At 37.8% G+C, this 16580-nt stretch overlaps 1 protein-coding gene across 2 annotated transcripts in view; it reads left to right on the top strand.

The window, feature by feature from the left end:
• UTP20 (UTP20, small subunit (SSU) processome component, homolog (yeast)) overlaps window positions 1-16580 on the top strand; it is an 82725-nt gene that overhangs the window by 44486 nt on the left and 21659 nt on the right. The window contains exons 29-43 of one of the 2 annotated variants that reach the window (XM_004675758.2): window positions 244-323; window positions 4356-4573; window positions 5081-5225; window positions 6329-6416; window positions 7520-7663; window positions 7851-7901; window positions 8007-8159; window positions 9299-9454; window positions 9797-9937; window positions 10276-10413; window positions 11281-11420; window positions 11659-11741; window positions 14433-14722; window positions 15624-15763; window positions 16204-16360. In XM_004675758.2, the coding sequence (XP_004675815.1) occupies window positions 244-323; window positions 4356-4573; window positions 5081-5225; window positions 6329-6416; window positions 7520-7663; window positions 7851-7901; window positions 8007-8159; window positions 9299-9454; window positions 9797-9937; window positions 10276-10413; window positions 11281-11420; window positions 11659-11741; window positions 14433-14722; window positions 15624-15763; window positions 16204-16360 (2124 nt within the window). Of the gene's footprint in view, window positions 1-243; window positions 324-4355; window positions 4574-5080; window positions 5226-6328; window positions 6417-7519; window positions 7664-7850; window positions 7902-8006; window positions 8160-9298; window positions 9455-9796; window positions 9938-10275; window positions 10414-11280; window positions 11421-11658; window positions 11742-14405; window positions 14723-15623; window positions 15764-16203; window positions 16361-16580 lie in introns of both variants that reach the window. The other variant, XM_012720371.1, reaches the window with a different exon arrangement.

Raw genomic sequence — 16580 nt, 5'->3', positions numbered from 1 at the left:
TTATACTGTAGCGATTGATAGTGACTGAAAGCTCATTATGTGGCTGATGCCTAAGTATTTTTTCCAATCACACAAAAAACCTGAATGACCAGTAAGGCAACAGTATGTGCCCCTCAAATTGCTAATGTTTTCCTGTGTTTGCTTTATCTTGATGCCTAGTTCTTTTTTTTTTTTTTTTTTTTTTTGTTACCCACCCATATACTGTGTTTTTATTTGGTATTTGGTTTTTCCTCTGTGTTCTAGATCAGCAGGCTTGGATCTGAGAGTCAGTATTCTCCTACACCTCTGCTGAAACTGATTAGTATTTGGAGCAGAAACGCAAGGTATAATCTCCCCTCCCCAGGAACTCACCTTTAAAAGCAGTGTCCAGACTAATCTAGTCAAAAGTAATTAAGGGGACTAATAATTTATGCTTTTTTCATATAGTGAACTCTTGTAGAGGAAGTTAAAGAATAAAGCAGCCAAATCTCAAAATATATGCAATTAAGAAATATGAAAGTTTCAATTGTATAGTATGATTCAAGAAAAATGCTTTATGTGTATATGTTAGGTGGGTGGCGTGTGTGTAAATATAAACTAAAATTGAAAGTACCTAGAAAGACATGAGACTCTGTTCATGTAATAGCATGTGATGTCTCTATGGGCCATGGGGTAGGGAACCATCTTAGCATATTTTTATGGAGTGTTTGAAATATTTATAATAATAAAAAGACAGATAAGCTTTTGCAAATTTTAAGATTTATTTATGCATACAGAACTGGGGTACAGGCCAGAGGTGCAAGAGCAGTAAGAGGATTCACCAGAGACAAAGTGGGGAGAAGAACAGGCAGACTGACAAAGTACACTGCTGAGGGGAGCAGCAGGCGGGTCAGGAGAGGTCTGCCGTGCCGTGTGGGTCACCTCCCTGGCCTGGGATCAAATCAGTGCTGAAGCAGCTGTGGCTAGCTTCATAGTGCTGTGCTTTAACCCGTTGCACAACCAGGTAAGGCCCCTAACCTTTTGCAGTTTAATGTAATTTAAAGCTATATATGTTACATCAAAGCTTTTAAAATAGAAAATTAGAAGTGTTGTAAAAAATGTGTAAAAGTCTATATCACTCCTTTGATTTGGCATGGTGAAAGAGGAAAACAGTCAAACAGACCAGACAGTTATATCATCACATAAACATTACTTAAAAATAAAAACTGATTTGGTATTCTATTTCTTTTTCCCAGTTTCCACTTAAAGGCAGAAAAATTTCAGAGGTTTTCTAGATTTTCTAGTCTTCTCTGCTAAACATGTATACAATAAAATCATACATAAAATCAACATTCACTTGAGGACATTTAAGCTGTTTTCAGGATCTTCATCTACTGTTGGTTCAGAGATGCTGTATTAATAGGCCAAATGCATCCTCACTGAGATAAACTACCTATGCTGTTTATCTCAGTAATGGAAACAGACTTTAGTTTGGCCCATTAATGTAGTGGTGTTAAAATCTCAGCATTAGATTTTACAGACTTGTGATCATGCTGATTTTATTTTTTTTCTTATGTGCCAGCATGTCTCCACTGTTTCCCATTAGGTAGTCTTCAACAGCAAGCCAAAGGCCATGACACTATCTTCCTCACAAAGTCTGTCTTATTTTTATTGGGTGGAAATGCTCTTTTCATGTATTTCCCAATTGAGGAAGCAATTTCATATCTTGTTTTATCACTGGACATTGATTAGCAGCACTTAGTAGGCATACTTTAGGAAGGTTTTATAGTTGTACAATTTTTATATAAATAAGTTATAAAGCACTTTCATCCAGGAAGACTTTCTGATAATGACTCAGTTTTGTATTCAGTGGGTATTTACTCAAATTGTCAAGCCACATCGCTAGGGCAACCTCGTTCTTTTCTGTGACTTCACTCAGTTTTGATTAATGGGAAATAGAAGCATATAGCAATGGGGGAAATGGATAGTAGATTTTTTTTTCCTTTCCTAAGTAACACTTGAAAGGGTTGACTTCCCTTGAGATTGCCCTATCGGTAGGCATGCATAGGTACAGTTTACATAATGTCAGTCAGTTATCTCAACAGGTTTTCATCTACAGGAAAGTCTAGAATTTTACTTTAAATAAATGCAGGTGGAGCTCAACTATCGGCAGTGTGTTTAAGCTTAGTAGTAAGGTTAAATTGGCACAAAAATTTGCTGAACTCAAAACCAAAACAACTTGTTTGCTATTTAGGGTGACCACATAATCTATTGTCCAGTAGAAAGTGAGAAGAGATACTACAAATAATTAAACTAAAACAACCCACATGAACTGGGACTGCCCTGGCCACTTTATTAACTGCTGCTCTGGTTCTGACCATTATGGGCCTGGTGTGTCTGTCTTTCCCTTCTAGAAGCTGTCTGCACTCCAGAAAGGACCTGTCATGACATACTGCCTTTGTCATGCTCTTGTCTCTTCATAGTTCACCTGCCTAACACTCCTTGAGGATAGAGACATTCTCACATTTATAGTCATATCTTCCTTCACAGGGATTTACTGTGATGGTTAGTTGATACTCATTGTATGTTGAAAGAGTGATTAAAATTTTTGACTGAGGGCCCTCCCTGGTGGTGCAGCAGGTTAAAGCACAGCCCTGAGAAGCTTAAGCTACTTCCGCATGAGTTCGATCCCCACCTGCCCCATAGGTGACCACATGGTGCGGCAGACCTCTCCTGACCCGCCCACTGCTCCCCTCAGAAGTGTACTTCGTGGATCTGCCTATTCTGCTCCCCACTCTGTCTCTGGTGAAGCCTCTCGCCACCCCTGAGCCTCTGGCCTGTACCCCAGTTCTGTATGTACAAGTAAATAAATCTTAAAAAAAAAAAAAATTTTTTTTTTGACTGAGCCAAACATGTAAGCATGGAGAATGCCTAGTGTCTTGTGGCAGAAAGTTATATTGCTCAGGAAATATTCTGATCATTTCCAGGTCATGCTGGAGTTGATGGGACTTTTACAGGGATTTTGCCAACAGTGGAAAGCAGCTCTCTCACCTTTTATGTTTGAAAAACTAAAGACGATTCTAAACAGTGATTAAGAGGATGGTCTCTAAAGCCATATTAACCTGGCTTCAAATTCTAGCACAACTGTGTCTAATACAGAAAAGTTGACTTCTCTAAGCCTCAGTTTCACCCTCTGTAAGATGGAAATAATAGCAGTCCCCACTTTATTAATAATGAGAGGAAGGGGCCTCCCTGGTAGCACAGGGGTAAAAGTCTCAGTGCCATCAAGCTATCACCAGCCACTGCGCATGACTTGGATGGCTTGGCTTTATCCCAGGCTAGGGAGGTTACCCACATGGCCCAGCAGACCTCTCCTGGTCCACCCACTGCTCCCCTCAACATTAGATTTCAGTGGATCTGCCTGTTCTACTCCCCACACTGTCTCTGGTGAATCCTCTCCCTTCCCCCCACCCCACCTCTGGCCTACACCCCAGTTCTTCTATGCAAATACAAACAAATCTTAAAAATAAAATAGAGATGAAAATGTGTAAAGTATCTTGCTCGGTTCCTGCCCATACTGTGCCCGATATCTGTTGGACAAAGATGTATGCATATACTTATTAAAACTTTCCTGTCAGTTAATTGGTATTGAATATGTTAAAGTGCTTGAGTTCTTTTTCAATGATTATGAATGAGTAGAAACAAACTATTATTTTCACTTTGGTCTTCCCACTAATTGTGTTAGGATTCTGTGTCTGGCTGTAGAATAGTTGCAGGTTTGCCTTGGCTGGAAAGCCTCTATATCCTTTGCCCTTATGAAATGTTTCACAAAGGGGAAGTTCCTACCATTTGTATGACTCTTTGTTTATTGGACATGAATTCCTCCACCTTCCCCAAAAAATGATCTCAATCTCTGAATTTTACATACCTGGATACAGCAAACATTCAGTTGGTATACAAATTCCCACAAAGCAATACATGGTTTGTATATGACTATAGAAGAATTCACAGTCTAGACACCTTATAATTGAAAAAGTGTGTCTTTAATGTCTCTTTAAGAAGGGCTTCGACTTTGGAATTAGACTGTGGTTCAAATCTCAACTCCACGATTTATTAAATGACTTTGGACAACTGTCAATTTCCCTGTTATGTAGGGAGAATAATACGCTGGGAAGATGTTAGGATTAAATGAGAAATGTTAAAGAGAAGACCTACATAATCATGAGTGCCTCCTAGAATTGCCCATCACATTTTAGCTTTTAAAGTAATGCACCTTTGGAATAATCTTTTAATCTTCATACAGATTTGATAAGCTCAGTATGAAATTCGTGTGCATTGTGTTTTAGAAATAAACACATTGAGAGATAAGGTGACAGTTACAGTGTTTTTGCTTGCAGATATTTCCCTTTTCTGGCAAAACAGAAGCCTGGACACCCAGAATGTGATATTTTGACCAACGTTTTTTCAATTCTCTCATCAAAGAATCTCTCTGAAGCCACAGCCAGTATGGTGATGGATATCATTGATGATCTTCTTAACCTTCCAGATTTTGAGCCCACAGAGACAGTTTTGAGCTTGACAGTAACTGGATGCGTGTACACAGAAGGTGCAGATGGTATGTGGGGATCACGAAGCGAGCGAGTCTTAGATTCCCGGCGTAGCATTTGTTCCCGAGGAAAGGGAAGGTTCAGTAGAATTTGACTGTTTTAATAACTTATGCTAGTAAGAGTTTTTTTTCTCTAAGAATTAAGATCAGTTTATATAAACTCAATTTCTTTTACAGTAGTAGAAATTCAGATTATTCATCTCTAGAAAATTCAGCTAACCAGGAAAGTATCAAATGACTTCAGTCATTGCGTCTCTGAATTCTTTCCACCATATTCTAATAATAATAATGTATTTTACTACTGCCAAAAATGGATTTAATAAAATCTCAGGTGGCTCTTAAATATAGTTTTGATTTAGCTAGTGATACAGCAATTTTGAGTAAGAAGGTTATTTAATCATGTAAGCTGGAATTTCCATGAGTGCTTTCCTTACCTGTATTCACAAAGATAGTGTGCAGTTATCATTCAAGAGAGGAATTAATTAAAATCAAAGCATTCATCTTTATCTGTTTCAGAGTCTATCACAACAGGGGGACGATTAATTCTGCCTCATGTACCTGCTATTCTCCAGTATCTCAGCAAAACCACAATAAGTGCAGAAAAGGTGAAAAAGAAAAAGAACAGAGCTCGAGTCAGTAAGGAACTTGGCATTCTTTCAAAGTGAGTGATGTATTGCTGCTTAAAAGATAGCATTACTGTCCATGTTTTCAGTTGTTTTAGTTATATTTTGGTTTTCAGTTATTTTAATTTGATGATAAGAAAAAAGAGCTTCAGGATTAAAGCAGAATTCTGCTTCTCTGCTGGGGTGGCCACTGGAAATCTTTTATGGCTCTGTATTTCATTATAAAAGGGGAGAGACCACATAAACTATTTGAAAGTAGACTAGTAGATTTGTGTGTTTATTTCATTATTTGCATATTTTCTTCAAGTAAAAATTTGAATTTTCTCAAATTTTTGAGAGATCAGTTTTTAGTTTTTGATATTTTAGTTAGAAGAATTGAAAAGAGCTTATTGTTTGGGGTTTTTTTTGTTTTACATCAAAATCTTGCAGTGATTTTTAACAGGTCTCTTTGGCAACAGACATTGTTGCATATAGTTGTGATAGCCATAAAATGCAAGGTAGGTAAACCTGAGGACAAAAAGGATTCTATCTTAAGCTCTGTAGTGACCATTACAGGGTTTCATTGTTGAAAGTTTACTTTTTCTGTTACTTTCAGCAGCAACAATAGCAGCAAAATGGTATAATAGAATTTTCCAGAAATGTCATTTTAAGATTTTTTTTGAAATACTATTATATTTCTATGTTACACAGAACAGGAAACCATGTTAAATGTGCTCATTGACTTTTACTGCTGGCTGTGTAGCCATAGAAAGATTAGAGGTTAGGCATAAACAAGATCAGGGTTGAAAGACCTGTTCTACCACTTCCTGCCTATGTGACATCACTTCTCGGAGTCTCAGTTTTCTCTGGGCAAAATAGGACTAGTTCCTACGTGGTACTGTGAGAGTTAAATTGAAATAGTAAGCATAAAGCCTTAAAGAAATCTTGGCACTTTTTAAAAGTGTTATTTTTTTACCAAATGTGAAAATTACTAATGCCAGCTGACAGCACTGGCATTTACTGTTCCCCACCTAGGCCAGTATTACAAAAGAAGTAGGACAGTGACTGGAAACACAGAGTTCAAGAAATGAGAGGGACACAACTAGCTGCATTAACCTTTCAGTGCCTTTCTTTGCCTATCAAAGTTCTTTTCCTTTTCTAGGATCAGCAAATTCATGCAAGACAAAGAACAAAGTTCTCTCCTCATCACACTTCTCCTGCCCTTCCTCCACCGTGGCAATATTGCTGAGGTATGAATTCATGGAGTTCTTACTTTGTCTCTGTAGTGTCACTATCACCAGGTTTATGAGTGAGTGATACTTATTTTGGTTAGATCTTGTGATATATTGTCAAGGAACTGAAAAAACTATGAAGGTTTATATAATTGAAAACAGGAGAAAAGTTGGAACTGAAGTAGGAATGGTAAACCAGCTAGAAGGTGAAGTCATTGTCCTCTGCCACACAAAGTATTAAGCAGCCCCTTTCCTGTCTTGTGGTTAGCTTCCCATCCGCTCCAGAACTTTTCTGCCCCTCTCTGACTTTTAGAACCCAAGAGGTGCATTGGTATAGTTTTTTGTTTGTTTGTTTGTTTAATATTTATTTATACTTACAGAACTGGGGTACAGGCCAGAGGTGTGGTGAGTGAGACAGAGTAGGGAGCAGAACAGGCAGACTGACGAAGTACACTGCTGAGGGGAGCAGTGGGCGGGTCAGGAGAGGTCTGCCACGCCATGTGGGTCACCTTCAGGGCAGGGAACAAACTCGTGCTGCAGTGGCCTCGGAGAGCTTCATAATGCAGTGCTTTAACACATTGTACCATCGGGAAAGGCCTGCATTGGTATAGTTTTAAATGTGCAGCACAGTGGCAAAAAAACTGAGTGAGAAGTCAAGCTCTTAGCATACTCGGACAGGCTGAGGAGTTTCTGATACGATTTTCACCTATTTCAGTATGAATTAATAGTCTTCTCATGACTCAACAGCATTTATAAAGCTGTCCTGAAGCAACTATACTGAGCATCTTAGACCACCTAGTAATTCAGTTTAGAAGATCACAGATCTGTAGATAACCAGAAATCTATGTTTTACTTCAATAAGTTTTTTTTTTTTTACTAGACAGTAAAAGAAATCATTTCAATACCATTCTGCATGTTTCCTTTTAAAATTAAAGGAAAAAACTCTTAGTGGACGTTATTTTGAGTTCTACATTAAGTTAAAAGGCTATGAAATAATTTTTCCATTTAACTACATTTTGTATGTATAATCACTTGTTTTCTAAGCTGTAATATATTAATGTACAAGTAGACCAATTTTATGGATAACTGAAATATGATTTCTCTTGCTATTTATTCTTAAGGATACGGAGATTGATATTCTGGTGACAATACAAAATCTGTTAAAGCATTGCCTGGAACCTACAAACTTCCTCAAGCCTCTAGCAAAACTTTTCTCAATTATTAAGAACAAGTTGTCACGCCAGTTGCTTTGTACAGTTTTCGAGGTCTGTAATAGTTATTTTTCTTTACCACAAATCACCCCTGTAAATTATATTTACATGTAAAGCACATTAACAAGTTTAGGGGACCCATGATATCTTCATATAAGTGTGGGGGGGGGGGCAGGAAGCCAAAGGGAGGAGGGCAGAGAGTCTTTATTCACTAAAAATACGCTATTTTCTTACCTTTTAGACACTTTCTGATTTTGAGAGTGAATTAAAATATGTTACTGAAGTTGTCAAGGTAAGAAAGAAGACCTATTTCTCTTCTGCTTCAAAAATATTATCAGTTTTGTTCATTTAGGACCTATATACTTCATTCATAAGGGCTTCAATTTACTTCTTGCAGCTCAATGCCTTTGATCGAAGACATCTTGATGATATCAACTTTGATGTTCGCTTCTCAACATTCCAGACCATTGCCTCTCATATTAAAGAGATGCAAACTGTAGATGTTAACTTCCTAATTCCGGTCATACATAATTGTTTCTATAATCTGGAGGTAGGTTTTGATAGCAAAAATTTGTGAGTTGTATGTTACTGTTTTGATAATACAGCTACATAACCTAATGTTTAATTTGCTTTTTGTGGGGTCAAGGATTTTTTTAGTATGAAAAATTTGTTTGGCAAAGAACTTACCATTATTCTCATGATTTGAAATCAAGTATTTTCATTAAAATAGTATATGGGGAAGCTCTTTGAAAAGCCAAAACAGTGGTTACTTTCATTTAGGAAAATTCACTAAGACAGAAAAACTTAGTGGCTTCCTAAGGCTACAGGGAGTGGGAAAGAGAGTGATTTCTAATGGGTGTAAGGTTTCTTTTGAGGTGATGAAAATGTTCTGAAATCAGATAGTGGCAGTGATCACACACCTTGTGAAAGTGCTAGAACTGACATGTACACTTACAGCTGTTTTATCATATGTCAATTACATCTCAATTTTTTAAAGTTATGAGCGCTATTTAAACTTGTCTTCTTTTACTGATATAGTAGCAATAAAAGAATTTGGAGCTAGGTTAAGTGCCATGTTGTTAAACTGAATTAAAACACAAATATGGGGGAAATGAAACCTTTGATTGGTAGTTGACCATGGAGTGACAGCAGTGACACCACATCTTTGTGGTGTTTTACCTTTACTCATCTCACATTCAGTATTGTCATATTTGAAAAAGTAATTGTCTAATTGGGACTCATCCTTCATATATCACAGAACTCCAAACCACTGCCTGACTGGCAGAGTCGGGAATACTCAGCCCACACCCACTACCCACACTCCTCAAACCAGAACTCTAGAACTACTAACTATAGAGTTGTATCGGTCAGCTCTCATTCTCAGTGCTCACCTGATAGTATTGAAAAATGACTTCAGTGAATCTTCTCTTCTGTTTGCTTTGCAAAATCAAACTAATTGAACAGTTGGTAGTGTTGTCTGAAATTTGACTTCTCAGAAACGGACACTTCAAAGTCATTTATTTGTTACTACCCCATGTTTGATTCTTCTCCAGATATGAAGTTCTTGTGATGGGGATATTTCTTAGTAGGGCTTTTATGCAGAGCAGTGGCAAAATCCAACCAGCTCTTGCACTGGGAAATAATGTTCCATAATACAAAGTAATTTGGGATTTTTCCTCTGCTCACCAGCTAGGAGACATGTCTTTAAGTGACAATGCCAGCATGTGTTTGATGAGCATCATCAAAAAGCTGGCTGCCTTGAACGTCACAGAAAAAGACTACAGAGAAATCATTCACCGTTCTCTGCTGGAGAGATTGAGGAAAGGACTGAAGAGCCAGACAGAGGTATTGGGATTTGCGATTATAACTTGGTCTTTTTAACATTAATAGGGTTTTTCTTTACTTGTTTTCCCTTCCTGGTGGTGTTGTATAGAAACAAGGACAGGCTTAGTCTATTTAATTAAAATTCTTGACTGAGTAAATAAATATTCACCAGATTTTTAATGGGGTGGAAATGGAAAGGAGAACAGTCATTTATTCCTACTTTACTATTGTTCGTTTATTGTAGTGGCAACATTTTAGTTAAAAACATAATAATGTTTTTTGTATATATTTTTTTAGTATTATGTAGGAAGCAAGCTTTCTTTAAAATTAAAAAAAAAATGTTTCCTGACTTGGTATTTGCAGACTATTCAACAAGATTACACCACACTGCTTTCCTGTTTAATTCAAACCTTTCCAAACCAACCAGAATTTAAAGATCTGGTCCAGCTTACTGATTGCCACGACCCAGAAATGGACTTCTTTGAGAATATGAAGCATATCCAGGTAGGAGACAGCTCTACTTTTTTGTGCCTCCAAAATTAGCATCTCAAAAAGTTTTGAACTTCTCTCGTTCCTTTTCGTGGTCATTGACATTTACATAGAAGATGATTGTTTGGGGGAATCTGATTTCTTTGGCAGTATTGGAACCCCCGTAAAAGTATCCTCTTTCTCTGCATTACAAGCTGTAGGGGCAACTTGTAAGTAAATGCTATGGACTATGTCTCTGGAAGCAAATCAAGATACAGACGTTTGTTCATTCCTTTAAGAACATGACAACTGACATGGAACTGGTTGTAAATGAGATTATTTAGAAACTAACTCTTATTTTATCTAACTCATAGATCCACAGGCGAGCAAGAGCCTTGAAGAAACTGGCAAAACAACTAACGGAAGGCAAAATTGTGCTGTCTTGTAAATCTCTTCAGAATTATATCATGCCCTATGCCATGACTCCAATTTTTGATGAGAAAATGCTCAAGGTGGGTTATATGATCTAGAAACAAAGTGCATAGCATGATGTATTTTTCCAAAATGTGAATGGGGTTGGTGTCATCGTTATCGATGTTGTCACTGTCATTTGAGTCTTAGAGTAGTCCAGAGGCCTTTAGAACCATGTCAGCGATGTAGTAAGTGGCCTATAAATGATGGCTATTGTTTTTATCTCCACTGTTAGTTCATTAAGGCCAATCACAGATGATTCCCCCACTTACTAAAATGGCATTCGTTTAGTTTAGTATTTTAGAACTTAATTCTGGTAAACTCCCCTTATCAACAGCCATTCTTTTCCGAAGTTGCTCCTAAGAAGTTTTATGGAATCATAGCTTCTTTACCTCTCTCCCAGAGACTGGCACTGTTCTAATTACTCTAATGCATAGTCTTCATCCTCATCACAGCTCAATCCTCTGGAATAGGTACTGTTAATCACTATTTTGTAGAAGAGTACAACAGATTTTGTGTAATTGCTGGTAATCTACTATCAAAGCTTTTTATTGTTTTAAAGATTTGTTTATCTATGCACACAAGAACTGGGGTACAGGCCAGAGATTGGGGGGCAGTGAGAGGATTCACCAGAGACAGAGTGAGGAGCAGAACAGGCAGATCAATGAAATACACTGCAGAGGAGCAGCAGATGAGACAGAAGAGGTCTGCTGTGCCGTGTGGGTCAGCTCCCTGGAAGGGGTTTGAATTCGAGAGGTGCTACAGTGCTATGGCCAGCATCATAATGCTGTGCTCCAACCACTTGCGCCACCAGGGCGGACCCTCAAAGCTTTTTAATATATTGAGGTAGCTGTGTATTTTACTAGAAAATACTTGTTCTGTGTTGATGCTCTTCATTTATTTTACAGCATGAAAATATAACCATCGCTGCCACAGAAATTATTGGAGCTATTTGCAAGCACCTCTCTTGGTCAGCATATATATATTACTTGAAACATTTCATTCATGTCTTACAAACAGGACAAATCAATCAAAAGTTGGGTGTCAGGTATGGTCAAACTTCGTGTTTTTGTTTTTAAAATGTAAATTGTAGGATATTTCTTGAGTTGTCTTTCTGTGATCACAACTTTTACCTTGTATTAATGAGGTTATGCTAATGTTTATTAAAGTAAAAAATGCCTAAAACTAGTAAAAACTAATACGATATACTAAGCCTTGAAATTTTCTCTCCTTTTAAAATAAATATCATGAATCAAATGAACATTTCTGCTTACTTTTTTTAACAGTTTACTAGTAATAGTATTAGAAGCCTTCCATTTTGACCACAGATGTCTTGAAGAACAAATGAGAAAAATTGAGAATGAAGAAAGTAAGTTTTAAAGTCTTCTTAAATTCATTTTCCATACTATTCTTAGAGAATGTCTGACCATTAAATAAAGGTGGCAGAACACAACTTTTTCCCTTTTTCGACTGATGTCAGTCAGTGGCTGAGTCAGGAGGAAATTTAAAGGAATGGTTTGACCATTTGTGTAAAATTATACTTGACAATAGAGAAGCCTCATCTATCCGTTTTAGATTAAAAAATAAAAGCTGTAGATTATAACATAGAAATTCAGTTTTTTTACCATGTGGCGAAAGAACAGTAAGAAATGAGTGCAAAGAAACTAAGAATTAAAAATTGGAGCAACAGTTAGTGAAATATATAAGAAGAAAGATCATCAAACCACAAAATAGACATTTGAAAAGATTATTAATGGTCAAACCTGGAAAATGTCAGTGAAACTAAAAGACGTAATAAACAACATGGAGACTTTCAAAACATCACAATTGAATGAGGAAGGTAAAATATCTTTGTACTTAAAATTGAATGCTTTGGTGAAGCGTACAAACTCTTGGAAAAATAAAATTTAGAAACTGACTTAAAAGATATGGAAAATCTGAATGGGTCTCTATTAAAGAAATTGAATCTTAAAAGTCAGTAATGAAAATGCCAGACCTAGACTGTTACAAGCAAGTTCTGCCAGCATTCAAGGAATAGATAATTTCTAATTGTATACCAGCTGTTGCATTGGAAAAGAAGAAACCACCACTAACTCATGATGGTGCATTTATTAATTGGTTAGTGGGATGTAACACATTAGCACACAAAAAGGCCTATGAGCATCAAATAGAAACAAGGGAAACATTTGATTAAATTCAGTATTCATTCATAATAAAAATGATTATCAAACAATGAATAAGTAAAATTTCCTTAACCTGTTGAAAAATGTCTTTGAAAAATGTAATAGAGCAACATGCTCGGTGGTAAAAGACTGAAAGTCTTCGGTTTTAAAGGCTAAATGAGGTGGCCCTCTCTGGTGGTACAACACATTAAAGCTCATTGCTGTGAAGCCAGCCGCAGCCACTTCAGCACAAGTTCGATCCCCCGCCCCAGAGCTGATCCACACGGCGCAGCAGACCTGTCCTGTCTCACACACTGCTCCCCTCAGCAGTGCATTTCAATCAGTCTGCCTGTTTTGCTCCCCACTCTGTCTCTGGTGAATCCTCTCACCCTCACACCTCTGCACCTCTGGCCTGTACCCCAGGTCTGTGTGCATAAATAAATCTTTTTTTAAAAAAAAAGCTGAATGAGACAGAGTTGTGCTGCTGCTGCCGCTGATGCTGAACATTGAACTAGAGATTCCAGCCACCACAAAGAAAAGAACAAGCACTTAAAGTTATTCTAATTGTTTTGACTACAGATGTTGAAATATCTGGTCTTTAGCTTGTTCTACGCCAGTGCTCCTTCCTATGCAGAATTTTCTCGCTCTTTAATTCACAGTAAAATCGCTGTAGGACCACATTCATGAATAGAAAGGCAAGTTTAAATTTGTAGGAACCAATGTTCTTAACAATTAGGTATTAAATAAAGCCCTAATGATTTATCTTCCATCAGTTGATTCTACATATTGCAATTTTGTGTAAACAGAACCTTAAAAAATTAAAATATGTAATCTGCTTAACTATGTCTTCATACGTTTTGGTGACATTTGAAACATTTCTCATTTATCTTAAGAACTTTATGAGAATCTTGGGTTTTACTCACCCTTTATTTTTTATGTAAAAAATTAAGATTCAGGACCTTCCCTGGTGGTGCAGTGGGTTAAAGCACAGCACTAAGAAGCCAAAGCTGCTTCAGCATGAGTTCGATCCCCCACCCAGGAGGTGATCCACATAGCATGGCAGACCTATCCTGACCCACCCACTGCTCCCCTCAGCAATGTACTTTGACAGTCTGCCTGTTCTGCACCCCACTCTGTCTCTGGTGAATCCACTCACCGCCCCTGCACCTCTGGCTTGTACCCCAGTTCTGTATGCATAAATTAATCTTTTTTAAAAAATTAAGATTCAGAAATGTAGAATGATATTCCCAAAGTTACACAGCCAGTAAATTAAAATGAAGATTGTTAATAATCATTTTTTGAAAGTCAGTGAGGTATCAGCACATGTATTAGGTACTCTGTATACTTTATTTCATTTAATCCTCAGGTAGTCTTGGGAAGTCGGTGCCATCTCTGTTTTACTGATGAAGAATCCACAGCCCATAGGATTAAGTTTTCTGACCCTGGTCACACAACTTGTTACCTTGGTCTCGACTTGCCCCACAATGCTGTGCTGTCTAGTTTTCTTAACTGCTAATAAGGGATATTTCTGCATGAAAATGTTCACTGCCGCTATGACTTCCATATTCGTGAATGCTTTTGGAGACCTCCACTTTCAGTTCTTTGGAGCCTCTCTTTTAGTTAAGCCCTTCCTGGCACCAGCCTCCCCCTGTGTTCCCCAAGTCCCTGCACTTGTATTCCACACTCTTATAATTGCTAGTTAGCTTTTCTCTACCCCTCATTAGCTCTACGATGAGAACACAACCCTCCAATGCGCTCTCGTTTCGAGTTATTTCCTCTGCACTTACCTTGTTTGCCTGTAGTTTTTTAATTGGATGTTAGTGGAAAAAGCCTGCTTACCACAACCATGCTGTTTTCTTATTTGATTTAAGGTGATTTTTGTTGTTTACTAAACATAGACACAATAGAAGTGATAGAGTTGCCAGAGCACGAAGCCATGGAATTAGAGCCTGTGGATGAGGAAGAGAAGGAAGATACAAGCAAGCATTTGTCAGACCACAACGAAGAACTTGGAAACCCTGATCCCACAGATGGTGAAGGGACATCAGCTTTGGAATCTGAGACTGTCACACCATTCATCTCTTCCCTTCCTCAGAATAAGGAAGAATTGGAGAAAACAATTAAAAATATCCAAGGAACCATTACTGGGGATATCCTACCCAGACTTCATAAATGCCTGGCATCTACGGTAATCATTCTGTTTGGGGCCCAGCAGTCTGGGGGTCCCTGACAGACTGAGCTTCCTAGCTCTTATTGATTGACTTCAGCTTTCAGATTTTGTTTCCTGTGAACATTTCACCCCCGACTCTTGCCTTACCATGACACCTTCAGGTTCATCTGCAGTTGCTAGATAGTAATGATCGTCACTATGATTTTGACATGGTGCATATATGCTTTTCAACTTCCTGTGTAGATATTAAGATCACTCCTATTCCATAGATCACTAAACATTAGAGTCTTGGTCACTTTTCTACCTGACCACTTCTGTGTTATTTAAAAAAAAAATCTCTGTTCCCTAAGTTGCTAGGAATAGCATGGAGGAAGTATACTCATCAAACAGAGCCTCTCCTTCTCAGTGTAGAACTGGCCAGGGTCTGGATGGAGCCCACAGCCTGAAGTTCTGAAGTTTGATTGAAATACAGCTATACTCAAGTAATCTGCTGTCTGATCGAGCTTTTGTGTTACAAAGGCAGTTGAGAGTCTTGAACAGAACAAATAATCTGTCCAGCCCATTGCAGAAAAGTTTGCCAACACCAGGTTATAAAATATTGATTTGGTTCTTTCGTGCATTTGTAAATAAATAAGCTTACTTAAAGAACTGTATTATGTATCAGTGTCACTCAAACAATGAAAGTTCAGTTGACACAGACTTATGTGATATATTTTGAAATAAGCATCTTGAACTTTGAAAAGAACCTTATTTCTATTATTTAGAGGGTTTCTCAAATTGCATAATTTAAATCTTTTTGAGATACTAACCTTAGGAATAAACATCAGGTATATCCAAAATACTTGTCTTTCAAAGGCAAGATTGTAGGTTCCTGGTCCATTTAATTTTTATTTCAGTTTAATCTAAAAATTTCTTTTAGACTAAAAGGGAAGAAGAACATAAGCTCATCAAATCAAAGGTTGTGAATGATGAGGAAGTGGTTCGAGTCCCCTTGGCGTTCGCCATGGTTAAGCTAATGCAGTCCCTTCCACATGAAGTTTTGGAAGCTAATCTACCAAGGTATGTGGTGTGGCAAGTGTTCGAGTTCACTAAAATGCAAGTGTTAGTTGTTGCCTCCTGACTTTCAAATCTCTTTCTCTTTTTTTAAAGATTTGTTTTTATTTATGCATACAAGAACTGGGGTATAGGCCAGAGGTGCAGGCTGGGGGTAGGAGGGTGAGAGGATTTACCAGAAACAGGTGGGGAGCAGAACAGGCGGATCTACTGAGGGGATCCAGTGCTTGCTGCAGTGCTTGGCAATAGCTTGATAGCACTGAGACTTTAAACCCTTTGCCCACTTTTGAATCCCTTTTTGGGAAGATGGAAAGCATTGCTACAATTACTCTGATTTAGAACCCCAATTTGGGAGACTTGGGTTAGTGCAATTAAGAGACAAAAGAATATTTGCTGTTATTTGCTGCTGTTGGTTTAACTAATTTTTCTAACTTTTCATTGTCTAGTATTTTGCTCAAAGTGTGCGCCCTCCTTAAGAACAGAGCACAGGAAATCAGAGACATTGCACGGAGCACTCTTGCAAAAATAATAGAGGATCTAGGGGTGCATTACCTACAATATATTTTGAAAGAACTACAGACTACCCTTGTCCGTGGATACCAGGTGAATTGCATCATGTGCTTCCTGTATTAAACTGGGGTGAAGTTCAAATATTTTCAGTTTGAATACTGAGTCATGGTAATGTGGGCCTGCCTTCAATAAGGTTGGCAAGCAAGGGTATTCAAGTCTTCTGAGTGTTTTATTTTTTCCTACCATTATTCCTTATGTCCCTTTTACCCTTCCTCCCTCCCCGCTTAATCTCAAAGCCTTCACTGTCTAGTGT

Source organism: Condylura cristata, unplaced genomic scaffold, assembly GCF_000260355.1.
Source record: "Condylura cristata isolate star-nosed mole 26May11 unplaced genomic scaffold, ConCri1.0 scaffold00004, whole genome shotgun sequence".
Taxonomy (NCBI): Eukaryota; Metazoa; Chordata; class Mammalia; order Eulipotyphla; family Talpidae; genus Condylura; species Condylura cristata.
The sequence above is the reverse complement of the archived record's forward strand: the minus strand, read 5'-3'. Positions and strand labels throughout refer to the sequence as shown.